The 19454-nt window shown below is 38.5% G+C and overlaps 1 protein-coding gene across 2 annotated transcripts in view; it reads right to left on the bottom strand.

The window, feature by feature from the left end:
- Positions 1–2424: 2424 nt before the first annotated feature.
- Positions 2425–19454, bottom strand: part of RB1CC1 (RB1 inducible coiled-coil 1) — a 97158-nt gene continuing 80128 nt past the window's right edge. Inside the window, exons 20-23 of one of the 2 annotated variants that reach the window (XM_075270500.1) lie at positions 14800–14858; positions 11026–11162; positions 4270–4337; positions 2425–3506 (exon numbers count right to left, since the gene is read on the bottom strand). In XM_075270500.1, the coding sequence (XP_075126601.1) occupies positions 3429–3506; positions 4270–4337; positions 11026–11162; positions 14800–14858 (342 nt within the window). In that variant the 3' untranslated portion in view covers positions 2425–3428. The remainder of the gene's footprint in view (positions 3507–4269; positions 4338–11025; positions 11163–14799; positions 14859–19454) is intronic. The other variant, XM_075270501.1, reaches the window with a different exon arrangement.

The raw sequence follows: 19454 nt of genomic DNA, 5'->3' as shown, positions 1-19454 counted from the left end.
ATATCTGATTGAGATGGACCCAATAGAGGCTTTCATCTTGAAGGAAAATAGAGATATTTTTTGAAGTGCCACATTACCTGAAAGGACTCAGCTAAAGATCAAAAATACATTTTGTAACATCACTTGCTACTTAAAAATGGAGTAAACTGGTGATCCATTCATTTTGAGATATCTTAAAGTGTCACCAACCCCATCCCACAGAAAATAAGGAAAACATTAACCCAGCTTTATTTCTTCTTTGACGTGGCCTCCATATTCTCAATTCCAATCTACTAATCTATAAATATATATATATATATATATATATATATATATATATATATTTATTTAAAAGTGTTATTTCTATTTTTCTACTGTATACTGCAGCATTCTATGAGCTGCTCTAAAACTTGTAAGACTTAAATCAGAATCTACTTTTATGGTAAGGAAGAACACAGTAAGGCTGAGGCCCCACACTGAGCAAATGCAGATTCTTTTGTTGCAGATTTTGCTGCATTTTTTGGAGCCAAACCTACAAGTGGCTACAAAAGGAATGGGAAATATATAGGAAGTTCTCATACTTCTACCTTCTGCTCAATCCACTCCTGATGTTGGCTCAAAAACTGCAACAAAATCCGCAACAAAATAAGCTGCCTTTCTGCAATGTGGGGCCTCAGCCTAATGCTTCTTTGAAATGAACAATCTATTCACAGATGCATGCATTATCCACTAGTACCTGGATGTGTGAATTTCTGTACTGGCATCCATCCTAGATCAGGACCACTTGGTCATGGACCTGGTTGGTCTGTAGTTCATATAACAAGTACTCCCTCTTATTAAAGCAGCTGCACATTACTGTCCATGTGCATAGATATTTCAAAACTACTATTTGGGTTTTGATTACATTCTTGAAATTTTTTTTAAGCAAAACATTTTAGAATATTTGAACAATCAAAACTTAAAGGTATACCTCCAATTATAAAAATTCATTTTCCTTAGGTGAAAATAAAGTTTGCAATATATCTTATGAAGGAATTAGGTTTCATTCTCCAATTATTAGGGTAAGTTCACACTGGGTTTTTTGGTCCAGATAAAATACGGATAGCTGTGACTGGATGCTGGTGCAGTGCACCGGCATCCAGCCGCGCACTCTTCTCCGGTTTTGGCCCAAATGAATGGGCCTAGTCGGGAGGGAATGTCTTCAGGCGGATGTCGCGAGGCAAATCTACTTGAAAGAAGGAGCATGTCTCTTTATTTTTCCACGAGCTGGAACAAACGTCTCCCAGAAAAAATAACTGACTGGCTCCCATTGATTTAAATGGGAGCCGTCTTTTTGGTCGGGATGCGGCCTCAAAATCCTGACAAAAAAAAATCCAATGTGAACTTACCCTTAGGTTGTTCTCTACCTCTTTACTCAGACTGTTTGTTTACATAGAGTCTGTATCTGTCTCCAGCTCATACTCAGAAGTCTATGGAGAGAATAGGGAGGCTAACTGATTTATTGCCTTATTCTGAACAGTGCTAGAGCCTTATCTTAAAGATACAGTAGAGTCAAAAGGGGCTCCTTACTCATGAGTGTATCAACTGCAGCTTTTCATATGTCCATTCACGCAGGCTACACACCTCTCCACAGACTAAGGTAGGGTTCACACTACTGTTGGTGTCCGCACAGAAGGTGTCCGTTTAAAAAAAATAAAACAACAAAAACGGACACCTATCATAACGGACACAAACGGACAGTAACTGATGGCTATCAGTGACTGTCCGTTGCCCACAGACCTCAATGTTAAAAAAAAAACAAAAAAAAAAAAAAACGGACACTTGCTGTCGCTTTTTTCAAACAGACAGAAAAATCCTGCATGTAGGATTTTTTTTGTCCGCTTGGAAAAAAAAAAAAAAAAAAATCGACATGGTCGTAAACGGACACAAACTGACGCTAAAGGACAACAGATAAAATCCCATTGAAATGAATAGAAATTGTAATGGACACAAATAGTGTCCGTTGCTAAAACCTTGAACGGACAGTAGCTACGGACACTGCTGTCGGACACCAACGGTAGTGTGAACGCCCCCTAATGTTTAAAAAGCAACTCCACTTAATAAGTGGAAAATGAAACACATGACCTTAATAAGATATACAACAAAGTTTCTTGAATTCATCGGTACTATTTTTGAAACGCTGCTTAAAAAAATTGTTTGAAAATATGGCACAGTCATTAAAATCATATTATCTTTAAACCAAAGAAAGTATTAAATATGAAATAAATTTCATCTTATAACCAGTGAGAAAAAAAGATATATTTTACAAGCCGTGGGAGTATTTATCCGCCAGTAAATATACATGTTCAATTAGTAAACCAAAATACACAATTTTTCCCTTATTTTATTGGAAAACATTACTAGAGCATAACATTTCACATAACTTAGATGCATGAATAAAATTATGCACAATAATATTGTGTTTTATTATATGTACAGTATACATTTTTTAAAAGACAGATTTTCAAACATTTACAGTTTTAAATCTTTATTGTTTTAAAACTCTACATGTCTTTGCAATACAATAATTTGTTACTTGAGTATGCTTAATGTACAATGAAGTTCTTTTGCCTGAAACTCAACCATAAAATACAATTTTATCAATATGATCTATTTAACGTAACAAAGGATTTCCATATGGCCGGGGTTGCTTTAGCTTGGTTTATGCCATGTAGTGCTGTATACATTCTTCCCTTCAAAATGTCCTATAGAAATCAACCAAAAGTGCATTGGAGAGCTGCATTGACCAGCCAAGAAAATTAGTATTATTTTTTTTTTTTAATTTTTTGTTTTATGTTATTACCAAGCCATATTGTAGGTAAATAGACAGATTCCAATATATATCATACTTTTTCCCATTTTTTTTTTTTTAATTTATTTTTTTAAATTTTATACTGAGGCAAACTCATAGTAAATAAAATGGTGATTATCCGCATGCCATACACACTCCCCTTTGCTGTAAAATTTACACAGGTTATAAAGGACGTGTTGAAGAGTGCCAGTACTTGTGTTTCACAAAGAGACAAATGCTGGTAATAATGGTAACTAACATTTAACATCTAAGTACAAGCTAATTTATATTCATCAGGCAGAAAATATGGCTAAAATAAAAAAAAAAAACAAAAAAAAAACAAACTTTATCCATGTCACCTGTCCTTTGAAAGAACAGAGGTGTCTTGGTCCACAATTCTAAGTAGTTTGGATGAAAGAAAATAGGGGCAGATATGCAGAACCCTCTCATATAAGATTTTCTAAATCATAAAACCCCAAAAAAAGAAAATTATACAACACCGTTAAGGACCTGAACTCCAATCTTCATAGAAAAAGGATGAGCAGCTGTTTAGGCTATGGATATATGTGGGTCAAACAAGCCGGGGTATAAGTGTGTGACAGTAGTGTAGGTGGGCAGCTTAGACTTTCTTGTTCCATGGCACTGCTTTCACACGATAAAATTTTGTACCCAGGGGAACCTTAAATCGGTTTTGAGCCTGAAAGACACATACATAGATATTACTTTCTAACTAGCGCTAACATTAGGCAGCAAAAATAGGTCATAGATAGCATGTCCGCTGAGACAGCAATGTCACCACAGGAAAAGTGGCTCTTTTGCTAATATTCTGGCTGTTACGTCACAGACTCTGCTGTACTCTTATTGCTTGTACGTAGGGTAGAGGGGGTTTGATGACATGAAGGAACGTCGTATTGTAAAAAGAGGAGGTGGAGCACAGAGACTTTGGCTATTCTACTGCACTGTGCATATCTAATAATCAGAATGCTGGAGACCCTTATCTATATCAGGAAAGGCCTATCCAGTGCAGTGAATGCACGGTTACAACTTTTTATTCCCCAAAATAACACCTTTAATTATATTTTATTATCCCAATGTGTGTCCTGTATGCTGGCTCAGCACTTGTTTTTCATGCTTACAGAATGCCAGAGGTCACATGATGTACTGGCTGTTACATGTCAAATTCACTAAGCCCATGGATGCATTACATAAAAATGATCAATGGGCTATACCATTTTACTGTGCAGATAGGGATCTGGTGAGTTATATATGTATATCAAGTAACTGTATAACTTCCTATTCTATAAACAAAGATTGTAATTCACTTAAAGAAAAAAAAACAAAAAACTAAAAGTTATAATTTATCATATCCCTCCATTTACACCATCTAGGTTAACTAGACAATTACAGATAAAGAAATATGTAAATGAGATGTAAAACCACTTGCACTATATATTACTTACCTTTTTTGCTTGGCAGTACTCCTTTTCCATCACTTTACCAAGTACCCAGGGTCTTCTAGGACCAGCAGCTACAAACATGGAATCAAATACAAAACAGAGTAAGCATAACATTCCCAAGACAAATGGTGATCTATTATAAGTATTATATCTATTATATCTAAGTATACAACCTGAAATCAAATGCAAATGTCAACATCCAAAATTGGTCTTAAAAAGATATTGATCAAAAGAATTGAGAAATTGCTGTTCGCCCTGCCGCGGAGTCTGATATAGTCCATGCACTCTTTGTACTCTCTGTACACTATAATCAATAGTCTCTTCACTTTGGTCAGTGGCTGGGTGGCAGGAGAAGACAGCTTGAAGATAAGATAATCCTTTAATAGTCCCACAGTGGGGAAATTTTAGGAAGCAGATCTAGCTGTCTCCTCCTCGCCGTGCAGATTTCTGAACTATTAATTATGTTTTTTTTTCTTAAGGAAAAACGAAACGTAAAGATAGAGATTAAAATTGAGAATCCCATTAGCCTGAGATAGACATAGAATAGGTTACCTCACCTAGAATAACAGAAATCAAAAGCCAGTTGAATCATTCAGGACACAGCTCCAAAAAACGACCTCTCTGTTTGCTCTCCAGCCAAGCTCTGCCCCCAGTCTGCTGCTGGAGCAACTTCTTAAGTCTCCTTGACGAGGAGACTCTCAACAGCTGAGTCGCTGCCGGAACATCCCCAAAGTGTGGACTGGAGGGGGGTGGAATGAAAGGTCCCACTACCAACCTACCTGACATTCCTAAAAATCCAGCCCAGTAACTGAAACTTTAAAATGACTATCAGCAGACAATAGTTATCTGCTGAGAAACATTCTTTCTGGAGTTTCCCCATCTCACCCACCTTAGTAGTCTGGGTGAGATGTACACCCCCCTACATTACCTGACCAGCCATCGGCTTACTATATATATATATATATAATTAAATTTTTATGCAAAAATCAGCCATGTTACAATTACTAAAAAATCTCACTTTTCAGTGTAAAACCAAAAAGAGAGAGTCATGAGTTAAACTTGGGAACTTTCCATTCCACTTTCCAAGTATAAAGTCTGACAAGTAAAGTGAACTGTGGAAAACATTAAAAATTTAGTTTGCAGCATTTACTGTGGCTTAAATTGTTCCACCGACCTTTGTCAACTTTGTCTTACGAGCCTTTGTTGGAGGACCAGAATGGATAGGTGGACTGCAACAATACCAAACACATACAGAGCCCAATCGACCCCTTTGGGACCCCATAATGGGATCTGTTAGGTGGCCATACTTTTAAAATGAAACCATCAGATCAAAAAAATCAGACTTCTCACACTTTCTCGTCTAGCAATTTTTAACGCACAGTACGACAGAGTCTCCAATGCAGATGTGAATGTAGCCTCAGTAAGTTTAGGTCTGCGACTGTCACAAAGCTTTACTCATAAAATTGAGTAAAACAATAAAAAGAAATACACAATGGAAGCTCAAAGACTGTACATTTTAGGAAAACGTTCTTTGATACAGAGACAACGTTGCTTTACAGTTATGACTTTAGCCTCAGATGACTCCATTAGTTCACTATAACTTAAGACACAGCAGGAGTTCTTGAAGGATCATTATGTATTATGTAATAATCTTTCAAATAAAATCAATCTGTATTAGAAGCGCTACCCTTTATGGTTAGTCTACCTATTGCCTGACTTGGCCCTGCTGCTTTATGTTATTTATTTTACCCCAGCTTAAGCATAAACTCTGGAGGTTAATGTCTACCCATAAATACACAGGGTTATATTCTAAATATTAGCTTCAATCTTCTGTCTGGACAGTTAAAATGTTTGAGAACTGGCAAACAACGATCAGCAGCTAATACTATGTCATCGGAATATCAACAAGTCCTATGTCTTTTCAGCACGAACTCATGGGTACAGAAGGGTGCGGTATTAGTGCTTAATGTACGGGGTGATTAATACCGCAGCAGCCAACGTATACCTCTGTAATATGCCTATACCTAGAAAGAAATCTAACACGCAAGCACAATGAGGACAGCGACAAGAGTCAATCAGGTTTTCTGCTAGAAAGAATGTTGTATTATAATTCACAGGTGATGGATTTTTAGAATTTTGTATCAAAAATAAAATGGTGAAGCAAAAAGTAGCGAAAATCCAGAATTCACATGTTCATTATGATCACCTATTAATTGAATGGAGAAATGGTTCGCAGAGGCACCAACCACCTAGCACCATGCAAAGTCTGTATTTTATCGGCAATGCCTTTCAAAAGGAAAAAGAAAAATGGCGACACTCTTTTGGCCTCCATTGGCTTTCCCAGAGTATGCAGTAGAACTGTGTGGTTATGTTCACGCAGAGGAATTTGCAGCTAATTTTGAGGAGGATTTTGTCGTAAAATCCGCTCCATATTCCAGCCAGAAAACAATATGCTTTGTTTTTTCAGAACACTGGAAAAAAGCATCATCCTGCTTGATTGTGCCATGGATTCCGGCTACACAGCTCCGGCAGAAAGCCGAGACATAGCCGTATTTAAACAACAATTTTAAACAGAAGGCCGACTGAAATTACTCTCTAAATTTTTCCATATTAATAGCCTGAGTACAACAGCATACAGTAAACTCCCAAGTCATCTCCACTTGCCACCTCTTAATGAAAACTGAACACCTATCCAAAGAACAGGTTGAAGATTTTAATCATTGGGGGTCCTTCTGTTGTAAGTCCCACCAATTACAAGAACACACGACACATTCGTCAGTCATACAGAGATTATATCTCAGATGCAAAACTCTCTTTCCATATTGATACATTACCCTCCCATACTTGGGATCGTGGTTATGCTTTTCACTTATCCTGTGAACAAGTTATCATGTGAGACTACCGACAACCCCTGTAATTGTACCTCTATGTAGGGGATTGGGAACTCTGCACCAGAAAAATCTTATCCCGCTATAAGATCTGGAAATGTAACAGTTCAAGCTTTTGATCTTAAATCTAATAAAAAAGAAAAGCAAAGTAAAATTGTTCTTCAGTAAGGTCATTCACTTCCATTGCTACCTGGAGAGCAGCTGCAGGGAGTTTCAATTCCTTGTTGTTGTTTTCCCATATTAATAGATGCTGTATCCAATAAAGTATTGTAACAGATGGGTAATTTAGATCATATGTATCATACAGTCTATATTACGAGTGCGAAATCTCTCCCCAGCCGTGAGCCTACTGACCTGCCCTAGAACCATCACAGTGATGCTGCTAAAATAGAACCATGGATAGAATGAGATTTGTGCCCATAATAAGGACAATAGAATATTTTAGCCTTATGTGACCATAATGTCCTTACACAATATATTACTTTTGCCCTCAACATTTGGTCCAATATTTCTCCCAAACCAATAATAATGCAGGGTAGAAATCTTTAAAGAAGTTATCTGGGACTTATGATAGTGAACTCTACTTACTCTTCTCAGACAGTGACAGCACATCCATCGCTCACATGGCCATGATGCAACTCAAGTCTCAATCAAATGAACAGGGCTGAGCTACATTACCAAGCATAGCTACTATATAGTGTATGGCACTGTGGTTGGCCACAGCAAACAATATCATAGTTCCGAATACCCCTGGCAACTGCACCGGGGAAAGAGGGGGACCTGACCCCTACAGACAAATACAAGAGCTACAACAACCAATGCTGCACTTTTTGCTTTGTCCTTTCAGCCTCTGCTGGTCTTAGAGCTGTCTACTGGCACATCAGTCCCACCCACAGGGCACTTGTAGCCTGATTTGCATATCCATTACAAGAAGATTATCTCTCATTTGTTTGTGGCCAAAAAAGGATATTTCTGATCATATTAAAGACTCCTACACGGCATTATTTTTCATGTGGCTACAGATAATTTATCATTGCTGTTCCTATCCCTCTATCTCCCCTCATATATGCACTAGTGCTATAGGATTCATATAGGCTGTATATATATATATATATATATATATATATATATATATATATATATATAAAATTTCTTTGATTTAAGCAAGCATTGTATTGCCCTTTGTATATACTCATACTGCCCATTTTTGGTATTTCTGCTATAGGTGTTTATGGACAGCATATTGGTCATATATAGTTAATTCCAGCATCTCTCCCCACACTTGTCCTGTGTTTGCTGTATATATTTTTGTCTTTTGTACCTTTTGTGTTCCACTGATGATATTTGATACTTTATATCTATGTATTTATATATTTTCATTAATACATTCATTATTCATAGATTGTAAGCCCCGTACCCCACTGTGCCAGTCGGTCATTGTTCGTATTATATCTACCTGTATATTCTGTGTACTGTATGTAACCCCCAAATGTAAAGCACCATGGAATTAATGGTGCTATATAAACAAACAATAATAATTATATATTTTTATAATATTATTTTTGATATTTTTTCTTTTTTGACTACAACTCTGTTGTTGCTGTTATATTTTTTGGTGTGGGCCCATATTAGGGCCTGACAGACTCCCTTCAATCCACTACAATGTATTTTATTTAAAAAATGAAGTGCCAATAGAAATAGATCATTCGTGAAGCTGTAAACAGTAACTATCTGCCATAGATTTGCCTGTAGGAAGGGAAAACATAAAGCGACATGGCCTCATTGCAGTTTTAGCTGTACGGTCACAGTTAGCCAGAAATAACCTTTGACTTATTAGAAGACTATGGTTTGATGATACCTCTGATAGCATGTAACCCAGATTGCCCAACTTATAACCAGCAATGCCTTCAAAGGTCAGGGACATCTGCACAGTAACAACAGATCATACTCTCTTTTTTTTTTATGCCAACAAGATTTTGGGTCTTGTGAGATAAAATCCATTTCAACTGAAAATATTCTGGATAATTCCAGTTTATGAACAAAACCACATGTGGAAAATAAGCATAGTGATTTACAACATGAAGAGCTGTTAGCATGAAAACAAGGCCGCCCATTGTTCACTGCTTTTCATTACCAATTACAGGATGTGATTGTGTCTCTACTGGGGAAGGCGAGAAGAATTTCTCATAGATCACAGGAGAATTGCTGTCCCTCTCCTTATCTGTTCTGTGATGTGTAAAACCAGAAGTATGTTGGAGAAGGACACAGATATGTAGGCCCTTCTTCATAATTTATTGTATATACTAAGGTCTGGTTCACATATGGGTTTGGGCCATTCCTCTCTCTGCATGAACAATGCGGAAAGAAAAGATCTGCAAGCAGCACTTTTCTCTCTGCATTTTTTGTGCAGATACCTCACGGATCCCATTATAGTCTATGGTGTCCGTGAGTTTCCTTAGCTAACCGCTTTTTATGCGGATTAGGTTTCCATTCGGGGTTCCCCCAAGCGGACTTCCTGAATGGAAACCCATGTGCAGATGTGAACCGGGTCTAAGTAGTAAGACCAGTCAAGGGTTTGGCCAAGTAGAGGCTACGAGAGAAAATGTCATAATACACTGCTGAACTGGTACAGAATACAACCACTGTATTATGGCCACAGTGAGTTACACCTTATTTATTTGTTGTTTGCAGTAAGGATATTATTTTTATTGTTTGAACACAGGGAGGCATGGTGGCTCAGTGGTTAGCACTAGAGATGAGCGAACACTGTTCGGATCAGCCGATCCGAACAGCACGCACCCATAGAAATGAATGGAAGCACCTGTGACGCTGACTTTGCCGGCGGCCGGCGTCACAGGTGCTTCCATTCATTTCTATGGGTGTGTGCTGTTTGGATCGGCTGATCCGAACAGTGTTCGCTCATCTCTAGTTAGCACCACCAAGGACAATTTTGCAAGGAGTTTGGAACTCCAAAGTTCTTGGTAGGATTGAGGTCAGGGGAGAATGGTGGCTACACCATGAATTTCTTTCCATTTTTGCCCATTGCATCCAAAGTATTCTTTGGTTGCATGGGATGGTGCATTGCCATGCATGTAGATGATTTTGCTACAGAAGGCACTTTTTTTTTTGTACCATAGAAGAAAGTGGTCATTAAGAAACTTTGCATAGGTCATTTCCAAATTTCAGGAATCCTAAAGGAGTCTACCAGCTCCCATGATTCCAGCTCAAAACATCACTCCCCCACCTCCTGCTGATAGCCTTGTTGTGACATGGTGGCCATCCACAACAATCCACTACTCCATCCATCTGGACCTTCCAGGGTTGCACAACACAACACCATTGTTTCTAAATTAGTCTTTATGTATGTTTAAGCCAACTGCAAACATTTCTGCTTGCGAGTACCGTTTAGGGGTGGCCGAATAGTAAGTTTATAAAACAACTGCAAGACTCTGGAGGATCCCACTCCTTGAGGTTTGTGGGACTACAGAGGTAACAGCAGTTTAAAATGCCGGTTTGTTTCTTTGTAATGGTATTTTAGTTCTCAATCTGATGAATTTGTCTGGCAGAACCTTCCTCATTATACCCTTATCTGCATGAACCCATCTGTGCTCTGAATCAGCCACAAATCTCTTCAGCAAAAATGAAAAGTAAGAACTGTCAGCCTTTCATGTGACTCTTTTCACCTAGTTTACAGAAAAATTTATCATATTTCACATCCTACCTTAACAGTGTTGTGGGTTTAGTGGTGAAAATCCCTTTTTTTTTTTTTACACAAATATTGTCCAAGTTGTAACAATTTTTTATAAGACGAGAAGGCAGCTTATAAATGGCTTTAATGATATTGAAATTGCTGTGGGTGGGTGACACTTACCACACTCACCTGGCTTAAGATCTAATGCCGTCAGTGATTCTGAATGCAGGAAATACAGAGTTGGGCTGACCGTAAATAACACGTAATTGTCGTGACGTTCATCCAAGATGATAAGTACCAAATCCCCAACCTGGAAGCTGTTAGGACATGAACACAAGGAAGATTATACCTTGAGTATGAATGTAAGTGTGTTATTTGTGACTTGAAGCCAGTAAATCTTTTATGGGGCCATGTTTTCAGTATGTAGCTTTTAATGGTTGTCTAATTCTCTGTTGTATTGACATTGCTTAATATGATGGTCGAGAAGTCTACCATTAAACTCCCGGAATCAAGCAGGTGAAAACCAACTGTCCAATCATTATGTCCCCTGCTGTCTGCCATCTAGGGTCAGGAAAGCCCCCATGTACATTAGATGGTTGACCGTTCTGTATGGGCTGCTTTAGCCTACTACTGTACCAATAGCTTTATTTCTAAGAATTAACATCTGCGAAAAATTCTGTTTTAGGATACTTTAGGACTGCGCAGGACATTCAGGAGTATAGTACTGCTAACCTCTCATACATCTCTTGGGTAAGGCAGCTGCTCAAAAATTCTCAGAATATCAAATAGAACAAGGTTTTAGCCAGACAACATTACATAAGTAAGATTAATATAAAAAAAATACTGTCAAAGGGGGTTTACAGAGGGCAGATTTTATGTAAAAATCAATTTATCATTTTTATTAGTATGATAAAATTCCAAAAGGGATTAGCAGTCCAAAAACATTGGCAGTGAATCTTTAAGACGAGATTACAACAAGATGAGAAATTTCTCTAAATGTCTTCAATTTCTTATTGATAAAAAGAAGTAACTGAATTGAAAGTGCAAGGAAGCAAAATGGAAACGATGAGTCCATCTATATTATAGTCTTATATATGTATTACGGTAAATAGGTGGGTATTACCTTGGAGTGTTATTCATGGATAATACGTCTGTTATAAGGATATGAATGAGATATCCAAGTGCCAGAAATAGCACCACCCCTGTCCAAAGGCTGTAACTAGTATTGCAGATCAGCACATACACGTCTACTTGATTTTCTGATATAGACAACTGCCTATAGGAGCACCCAATTTTTATTTTTTTTTAATCCATTTTACTAAACCAAAAGGACGACATTAACTTGAGCTGGTAAATGTATAAATATAATTACACCAAGAATTTTCAGTTTCTAAGGAATTTACCAAGTGGGATTTGAAGATTGTACTTTCATTGTAAAGTGCAAGTGACATTCAAATACATTTGACAAATTTGAGAAGTTTTGAGAAGTTTTTTTTTACTTCCATGATATGGATCTTCATTTTTGTTTCTTACATATTGGTGTTGAATTAAATTAAATGCAAAAATACTAACTTTCCAGCAAAATAAATTAAACAAGCTTCAGTGTAATGTGTAAGGCAGTAGCAAGTACTATAGTGTGAAGATTGGGAAGAGAAACAATGGTCAGGTCACAATTTAATGCTGGGCTTTTCCTGACATATAAACAACATTAAATTTTAAGGTCAGGTCCCTATATATCCCCATGCATATATCTGAGGATTTGTATGACTGTGTCACAATTGTAAATGCAATGTATTTCTCCTAATAAAAACTTCAGCTTCTTCGTGCAGTTTAATGACTTATTTATAGAATAGAAAAGTAACATATAACTGTATATACTTGTTTTTAATGTTACGCTGTCACCCTATTATATGGCTAAGGTACCGGCTATCTCAACAAAGAGCAGTGGGTCCTGCTAAGAAAACTACTAGAAAAATCAGACACAGTGAATCCCATTAGGACTATTTATTTTTTGGGGGAGTTTTTCATGAGAACATTTATTCAGGTAATCAATGTCCCATGTCAGCGGAAAACCCCCCCAAAACACGAAAAGCCAAGGACCTAGTAAACCCAACAATCAGATATGTTTCTGGTGTTGTTAAAGTGGTTGTAGAGATGAGCGAGCACGCACTCATAGGAATGAATGGAAGCGGCCGGCATGTAGACTTTGCCGGCGGCCGGCTGCTTAACCCCCTGCGTGCTGGCTGCATCCATTCATTCCTATGGGTGCGTGCTATTCGAAAATGCCGTTTCGAATAGTACTCGCTCATCTCTCTCTGCTCCTCAGGAAGACGGGACCAACGCTCACCCTAAAGCCTCAGTGTGAATGAAGAAGCGCCAATGCGCTTACGTGACTGGCGCTCCATCCACTTCTATGGGACTGCAGGAGCTGGTGGGGATTATAGTCCCAGCAACCCCATAGCAGTGAATGGAGTGCACTACTGCTCCATTTACAAAGAGACTTGAGGATGAATTTTGGTACCCCATTCTCCTAACTGCTGGGGGATCTGGCCATTGGACACTTAACCCCATCCAATAGAGGAGACAAGTGTGCTTAATGGCACCACCCCTTTAAGTGAGGTAATTCCTTTGAATAATTTTTACTGATTAAAAACACATTAACCTGCTGTTATCCAGTTCTACATGAATCTCCAATATTTTACATGAAGAATACAGTATATGACATCCATCTATAACTTAAGAACCTATAAGAATATCCCCATCAGATACGGTATAATAAGTGAAGGCATAATATAAGAGGCCGAACCAGAAAGTGCACTAATCTGGCTGGGATCAAAAGGATCGTAACAATACACAGTCAATGATATTATATTCACCACACAAAGAACAACAAAAGCAGTAGGGATCGAACTGGAAAATGGTGTTAAAGGGAACGTGTCACCATAAAAATACAGTCTAATCTGCAGAGCAGGAGGAGTCGAGCAGACAGACATAGTTTTTAGACAAAAGATTCAGTATAACTTTTTTTTTTTTTTCATGTATATGGCTGATTTTTCTCTGTTTAGAAGCATAGCCCGGTCCTGGCAGTGATGTCAATGTCAGGATCTCCTCCATGACTGGATGACTACCGTATATACTCAAGTATAAGCCCACCTGAATATAAGCTGAAGCCCCTAATTTTACCACAAAAAACTGGGAAAACTTATTGTCTCGAGTATAAGCCGAGGGGGGGGGGGGGGGGGAATGCAGCAGCTACTGGAAAATTTCAAAAATTAAAATGGTCGGAGTTTTTGGGTGCAGTAGATGCTGGATACTGGGAAAGGGGAGGGGGTGTTTTGGTTGTCTCTCTGCCCCTTCCCTGAGCACTGAGGTTTTTTTCCCCCCACTTGGAATTCAGCCTGGCTGAATATAGGGTATCTGCAGTGCTCCTATTAACCCCTTCCTGACAGAACAGGAGCACTGCAGATACCCTATATTCAGTAGACCGGGCACTTTCAGACACAGGGATACCTAATGTGTTTGTGTTTCACATTCATTTTCTACTTTTATATGTATTCTAGGGAAAGGAGGGATTTAGAACTTTTATTTACTTTATTTTTTTATTATATATTTTTTTAAAGCTTCTTTTTTCCCCCACTATTTTATGGGAGATTCTATACATTACTATTGCGGCTGCTCATAGACCCGAGGTGGGCTTTTTCAGCACAAAAACTGTGCTGAAAAAATTGGCTTATATTCGAGTATATACGGTAATTCTAAGCATAGAAAGGGCTGAGATATAAATGAGCAGATTATATAGGTAATACTGAAACTTCTCCCACAACACTGTCTATCAATCTGCTCAGTTGATGCCTGCATACAAGACTGCATTTTTATGGTGACAAGTTCTCGCTGTAAAACATACCAAAAAAAAGTAAAATACTACAAAACAACAATAAAACCCCACAAACTTACTCTCGAATTGCTATTTTCTCAGAATGCCTTGCAGAAACGGATGACATGCTCTGAGACATCTGAAAAGTAAGAAAAGAATTAAACATTAACATCACAAAATGTCAATTTACAGTATAATTTAGTGTAAAAAAAAAAAACATGTCACAAGCAGTGCAAAGATGACTATTTATATGTAAGTCAGCCTATACTTGAACTGGTAGCAGGATTTCTTTAGACAATGCCCCATACACAGAGGATATAACACTGGATATTTATAGAATCAAGAAACTTCTTAGATTCAAGTTCACTTAAAGGCCAAGTGTCAGTAGGATAATACACATACAACTAAGCCCGGTACCTTGTACAGATGACTCGTTTCTGAATAAGCCAGGATTCAGGATTCTGATGTCCATTTGCATAAAACTACAATTTTGATCGTATGCAAATGATGGAAAAGTGCTTTGTGGGCGTTCTTTAGCCGGCCTGAGCTTCGATCTATGCTCTAGCTTACTCTCCTGTACTCCACCAAGCTCTGCCTTCCAGTACCTGAGTGCCAGTGCTCCCCGCCAGCTTCCAGTGGGCGCACAGTTCCTGGCTGTACTGTACTTTGCAGACCTAATAAACTCAATGTCTGTAAAGTGCTGTGGAATATGATGGCGCTATACTAGTAAGCATAATAAAGCATAATAACTAGCCTAAGAATTTCATGTTTACTCTAAGATCAGATCTCTCCCAATCTAAATATCATCTAATACATAGACTACCTACAGACCTGCAACTCCAGCGCACATACACTGGTACTAGACTGTTTGGGTGGTTCATCCACATAATACAAAGCACGTCCTCTATCACAGATTAGCACTTGTGTATTGAGGGCAGTACTAGGACAGAATGAGTGGACAAAACAATATCTGCATCCTAGCTGGCACTAGAAATTGTGGAAATGTAGCAGAAAAGGTGTACTGGCATGAAAAAAGGTTGATGAATACACAAAATAAAAGAGATCTGGTTAGAACAATGTTATTGGAACGGTATTTTGTTTACTAACCTCTCCGAAATGTTTTTTATCCCATATAACACTTTAGGGCATTAAGGATACATTTTTAGAAAAAGACTACAGAATATTTCTTTCATCCTCCATCCCTAAAATCTTCAATAACAGAAAAAGGCCATTGCTTATCTTTATATAACAACTTAAGAATGAATGTGAACAAGAGGGTTTTTAAAGGGAGGCACGGGAACAGAGATAAGAACATTCCTACAAGAGGTCAAGACCACTTGGATGTTTTGACATTAATAGTCACACATCTACTTCTGCTTCAGGCCAAAATTTATAACATTTATAGAGCTAAAAGATGACTGAGGTTGCATGACTTCTGAGTTTATGTAAAAAGCTACTTGTAGCCGTAATTCAACAATGAAACTTCCTGCTTTGTTATATAAAAGAGGGGAGGAAAAAACACCACGGCCTCATACACGGCAGGGGCTTTATACTGTAAGGCTATGTTCACATAACACTTTCCACAATTTCTGTACCAAAACAACCCCCAAAAACCTATCTGCATGGAAACTGCCTAAAGTCAGCATCTCATTGCTTGTCATGAGAATCTGCATTGAAGTTCATACTGTCAGATTTGAAATTAAGAAAAAGAATTGACAGGTCACCTCTAGTCATGGATTGTGTCAAAATCATGGGAAAACTGCAGCAGGAAGCCAAGCTCCAGAATTTGGAGCTGAGGTTCTACCTCCATGTATTTCAATTGGGAGGTGAACACTGAAATCTATCTCTAACTGATTTCTTCAGCCAGGGGAAATAATAAGCGTCATGTGCAATCTTCAGACAGATTCCACCGAATTAATGGGAAGCAAAAAAATACAGTGGGGAGGGGTGGAATTTGACACAAAATTGCTAATTCCACCTTTCCAGATTTGGTAAAGTAGAAAAGGCAGACTCTGAATTCCCTGCTCATAAATATCAATAGAAAAACTTCCCAATGTTGTTAATAGTACCAGTTAAAGGGATCCTATCATTGGATACCCTTTTTTCTGACCAACACTTAGGAATAGCCTTAAGAGAGGCTATTCGTCTCCTACCTACCTTTAGATGTCTTCTCCGCACTGCCGTTCAGTAGAAAACCGGGTTTTCTTTGGTATGCAAATGAGTTATCTCGCAGCACTAGGGGTGGTCCCCAGCGCTCAAACAGCACTGGGGGCGTCCCCAATGCTGCAAGAGAACTCTCCAGCGCTGCCTCTATCTTCTTCTGGATTGCCCTCTCCCTGTGTCTTCTTCCGTTCTGGGTTTCAATCTACTAGGCAGGCGCAGTCGGCTCTGCCGTCGGGCCTCCGGCAGAGCCAACTGCGTATGCCCCGCGGCCACAAGAAAATGGCTGCCTACACGTGTAAGCGGCCATTTTCTTGTGGCCATGGGGGCATGTGCAGTCGGCTCTGCCAGTGGCCCGATGGTAGAGCCAACTGGGCATGCCTAGAGGATGGAAACCCAGGACGGAAGAAACTCAAGATAAGGAGAAGGGGGAGGGAAGGGAAACACAGCCCACTATATCTCTCGATGACAGAGAAAATCCTGCAGTTGTATGTGTTACACCCCACAATAAAAAGGATTTGCAGCGGTCATGGCTCCACGGCCAGGAGCAATAAACACAAAACAATTCTTCCAAGAAGAGGACCAGCAATCTCCATTATATGAAAAAAATCACTTCTACTTTATTTACAAAAATGCTTCTTTAAAAGTATACATGAATGCACATTTTCAGATTCCGAAGAAATATGCTATGAACAAACAATTAACTCACATGGTGTGGAGGAGCGTTCAGACTGACACGTTTCGGTATCAAGTGTACCTTCGTCGTAGCCTAGCGCTGTCTAACATACACACAGTATATAAAGGCCAGTAACCTTTCAGTGTCATGTGTGATGGATTGGGCCAATTAGAAAAGTTAACCCAATCCTTCCCACAGACAGATATCCACACTTACACAGAAAAACAATGATACATACACACATAATTTTTTTTAAAAAAACAATAACGCTCTATATGTGTTATACTTGGTAAATAAATAAATATTTATTTGTTTATTGGAACAATGAGGGTTTCCTTTTCATGACGGAGTTTCTCATGATGTTATATACTTTCACAATGGATTTACAAAACAAATAGACATTAAACCCAAACCAGTAAATGTCGTACAAATGCAAACTACAGAAGGAAAATTCTGATGTCGATACAAACTCATACTACTCTCATAATTACTTCTCGTTTAGTAAAATAAGTTGCCCATAATAAAAATGGAGACCATTGTCTCTTACTGGAAGAGAATGTAAGTTCCTACTAGAAAATCCAACCTGAATTATCTTCACTGGACGCGCATACGTGCCACGGCCAACCCGCATGCGCACTACAGGCAAAGCGCCTTCACATCATCCAGGACCGCAATACTATCCTAACCACTACAACCTATCGCTCTTATTTGGAGTGCGCATGCGCATTTCAGCGAACGCGCATGCGTGGAATGAAAACACCTGGTACTTGATGTGCAAAACAATCAATCATATATAGGACGGAAGAAGACACAGTGAGAGGGCGTTCCAGAAGAAGATAGAGGCGTCGCTGGAGATTTCTCTCGCAGCATTGGGGACGGCTCCAGTGCTGTTTCAGCACTGGGGACCGCCCCCAGTGTTGCTCATTTGCATACCAAAGAAAACCTGGATTTTTACCAAATGGTGGCGCGTAGAAGACATCTAAAAGGTAGGAGAAGAATAACCTTTCTTAAGGCTATTCCTACGTGTTAGTCAGATATAAGGGTATCCTTAGATAGGATCCCTTTAAAATTTTCTATCACGTAAAAATAAAAAATACTGTATATTGCAGTTTCTAACTGTCCATCAAGATGGCAAACACTAGGTGAGATATGTACTTAGCAGGTGGTAAAATGAATAATGCAGCATACCTTGACCCCTTCGCCATATATGACTGTGTCTTACTTACATAAGAAGAGCTATTTTAGCCGCACATATCACTTGTTTAGAAACACTGACAACTTTTATAGGCCAGGGATATATTCATTATTTATAAGCCTGCTGGTGTAATAGAGAAGCAATGGGTGCACTGGTGAATTATACAAGACATAATCCACTAGTCTGTCATTCACAAAGAATATATTGCACAGAAAACCCTAGAAAGTCAGCTTTAGGAAGCATTTATAGGATAAAGCTTGAAATGCTTCACATTCCATTATTTAGATAGCACAAGAAAATCGAAGAAGTAAAAAACCAAAAAACTGATTTTAGCAAAAATATGAAGAGATCAGAGATTGGAAACAGATTAGGCGATAAAGTAAGGAAAGTATGCTGAGAAGTAGCGTGTGATGTGAGAAAAGTCAGAGATACGGTATAGCCTTCCAGTAAATGGGGCGGCCAGAATTACAGCAATGTAATGAATGATCACTGGTTACAAAGTTAACAAAACAGAACAGCATTAAACAAGATTTTTCTAGCTAAATAAAAGACACCAGAAGGGAACCAAAAATAGATAACAGTATGCTTCAATAGGATTCGTCAGAACCTTTGGTCTCCATCATATAACGCTGGACATCACATGTCTTCGACAGAACAGATAACTGGACATACCGTATTTTTCGGACTATAAGACGCACTTTTTT

Source organism: Leptodactylus fuscus, chromosome 4 (genome assembly GCF_031893055.1).
Source record: "Leptodactylus fuscus isolate aLepFus1 chromosome 4, aLepFus1.hap2, whole genome shotgun sequence".
NCBI lineage: Eukaryota > Metazoa > Chordata > Amphibia > Anura > Leptodactylidae > Leptodactylus > Leptodactylus fuscus.
The sequence above is the reverse complement of the archived record's forward strand: the minus strand, read 5'-3'. Positions and strand labels throughout refer to the sequence as shown.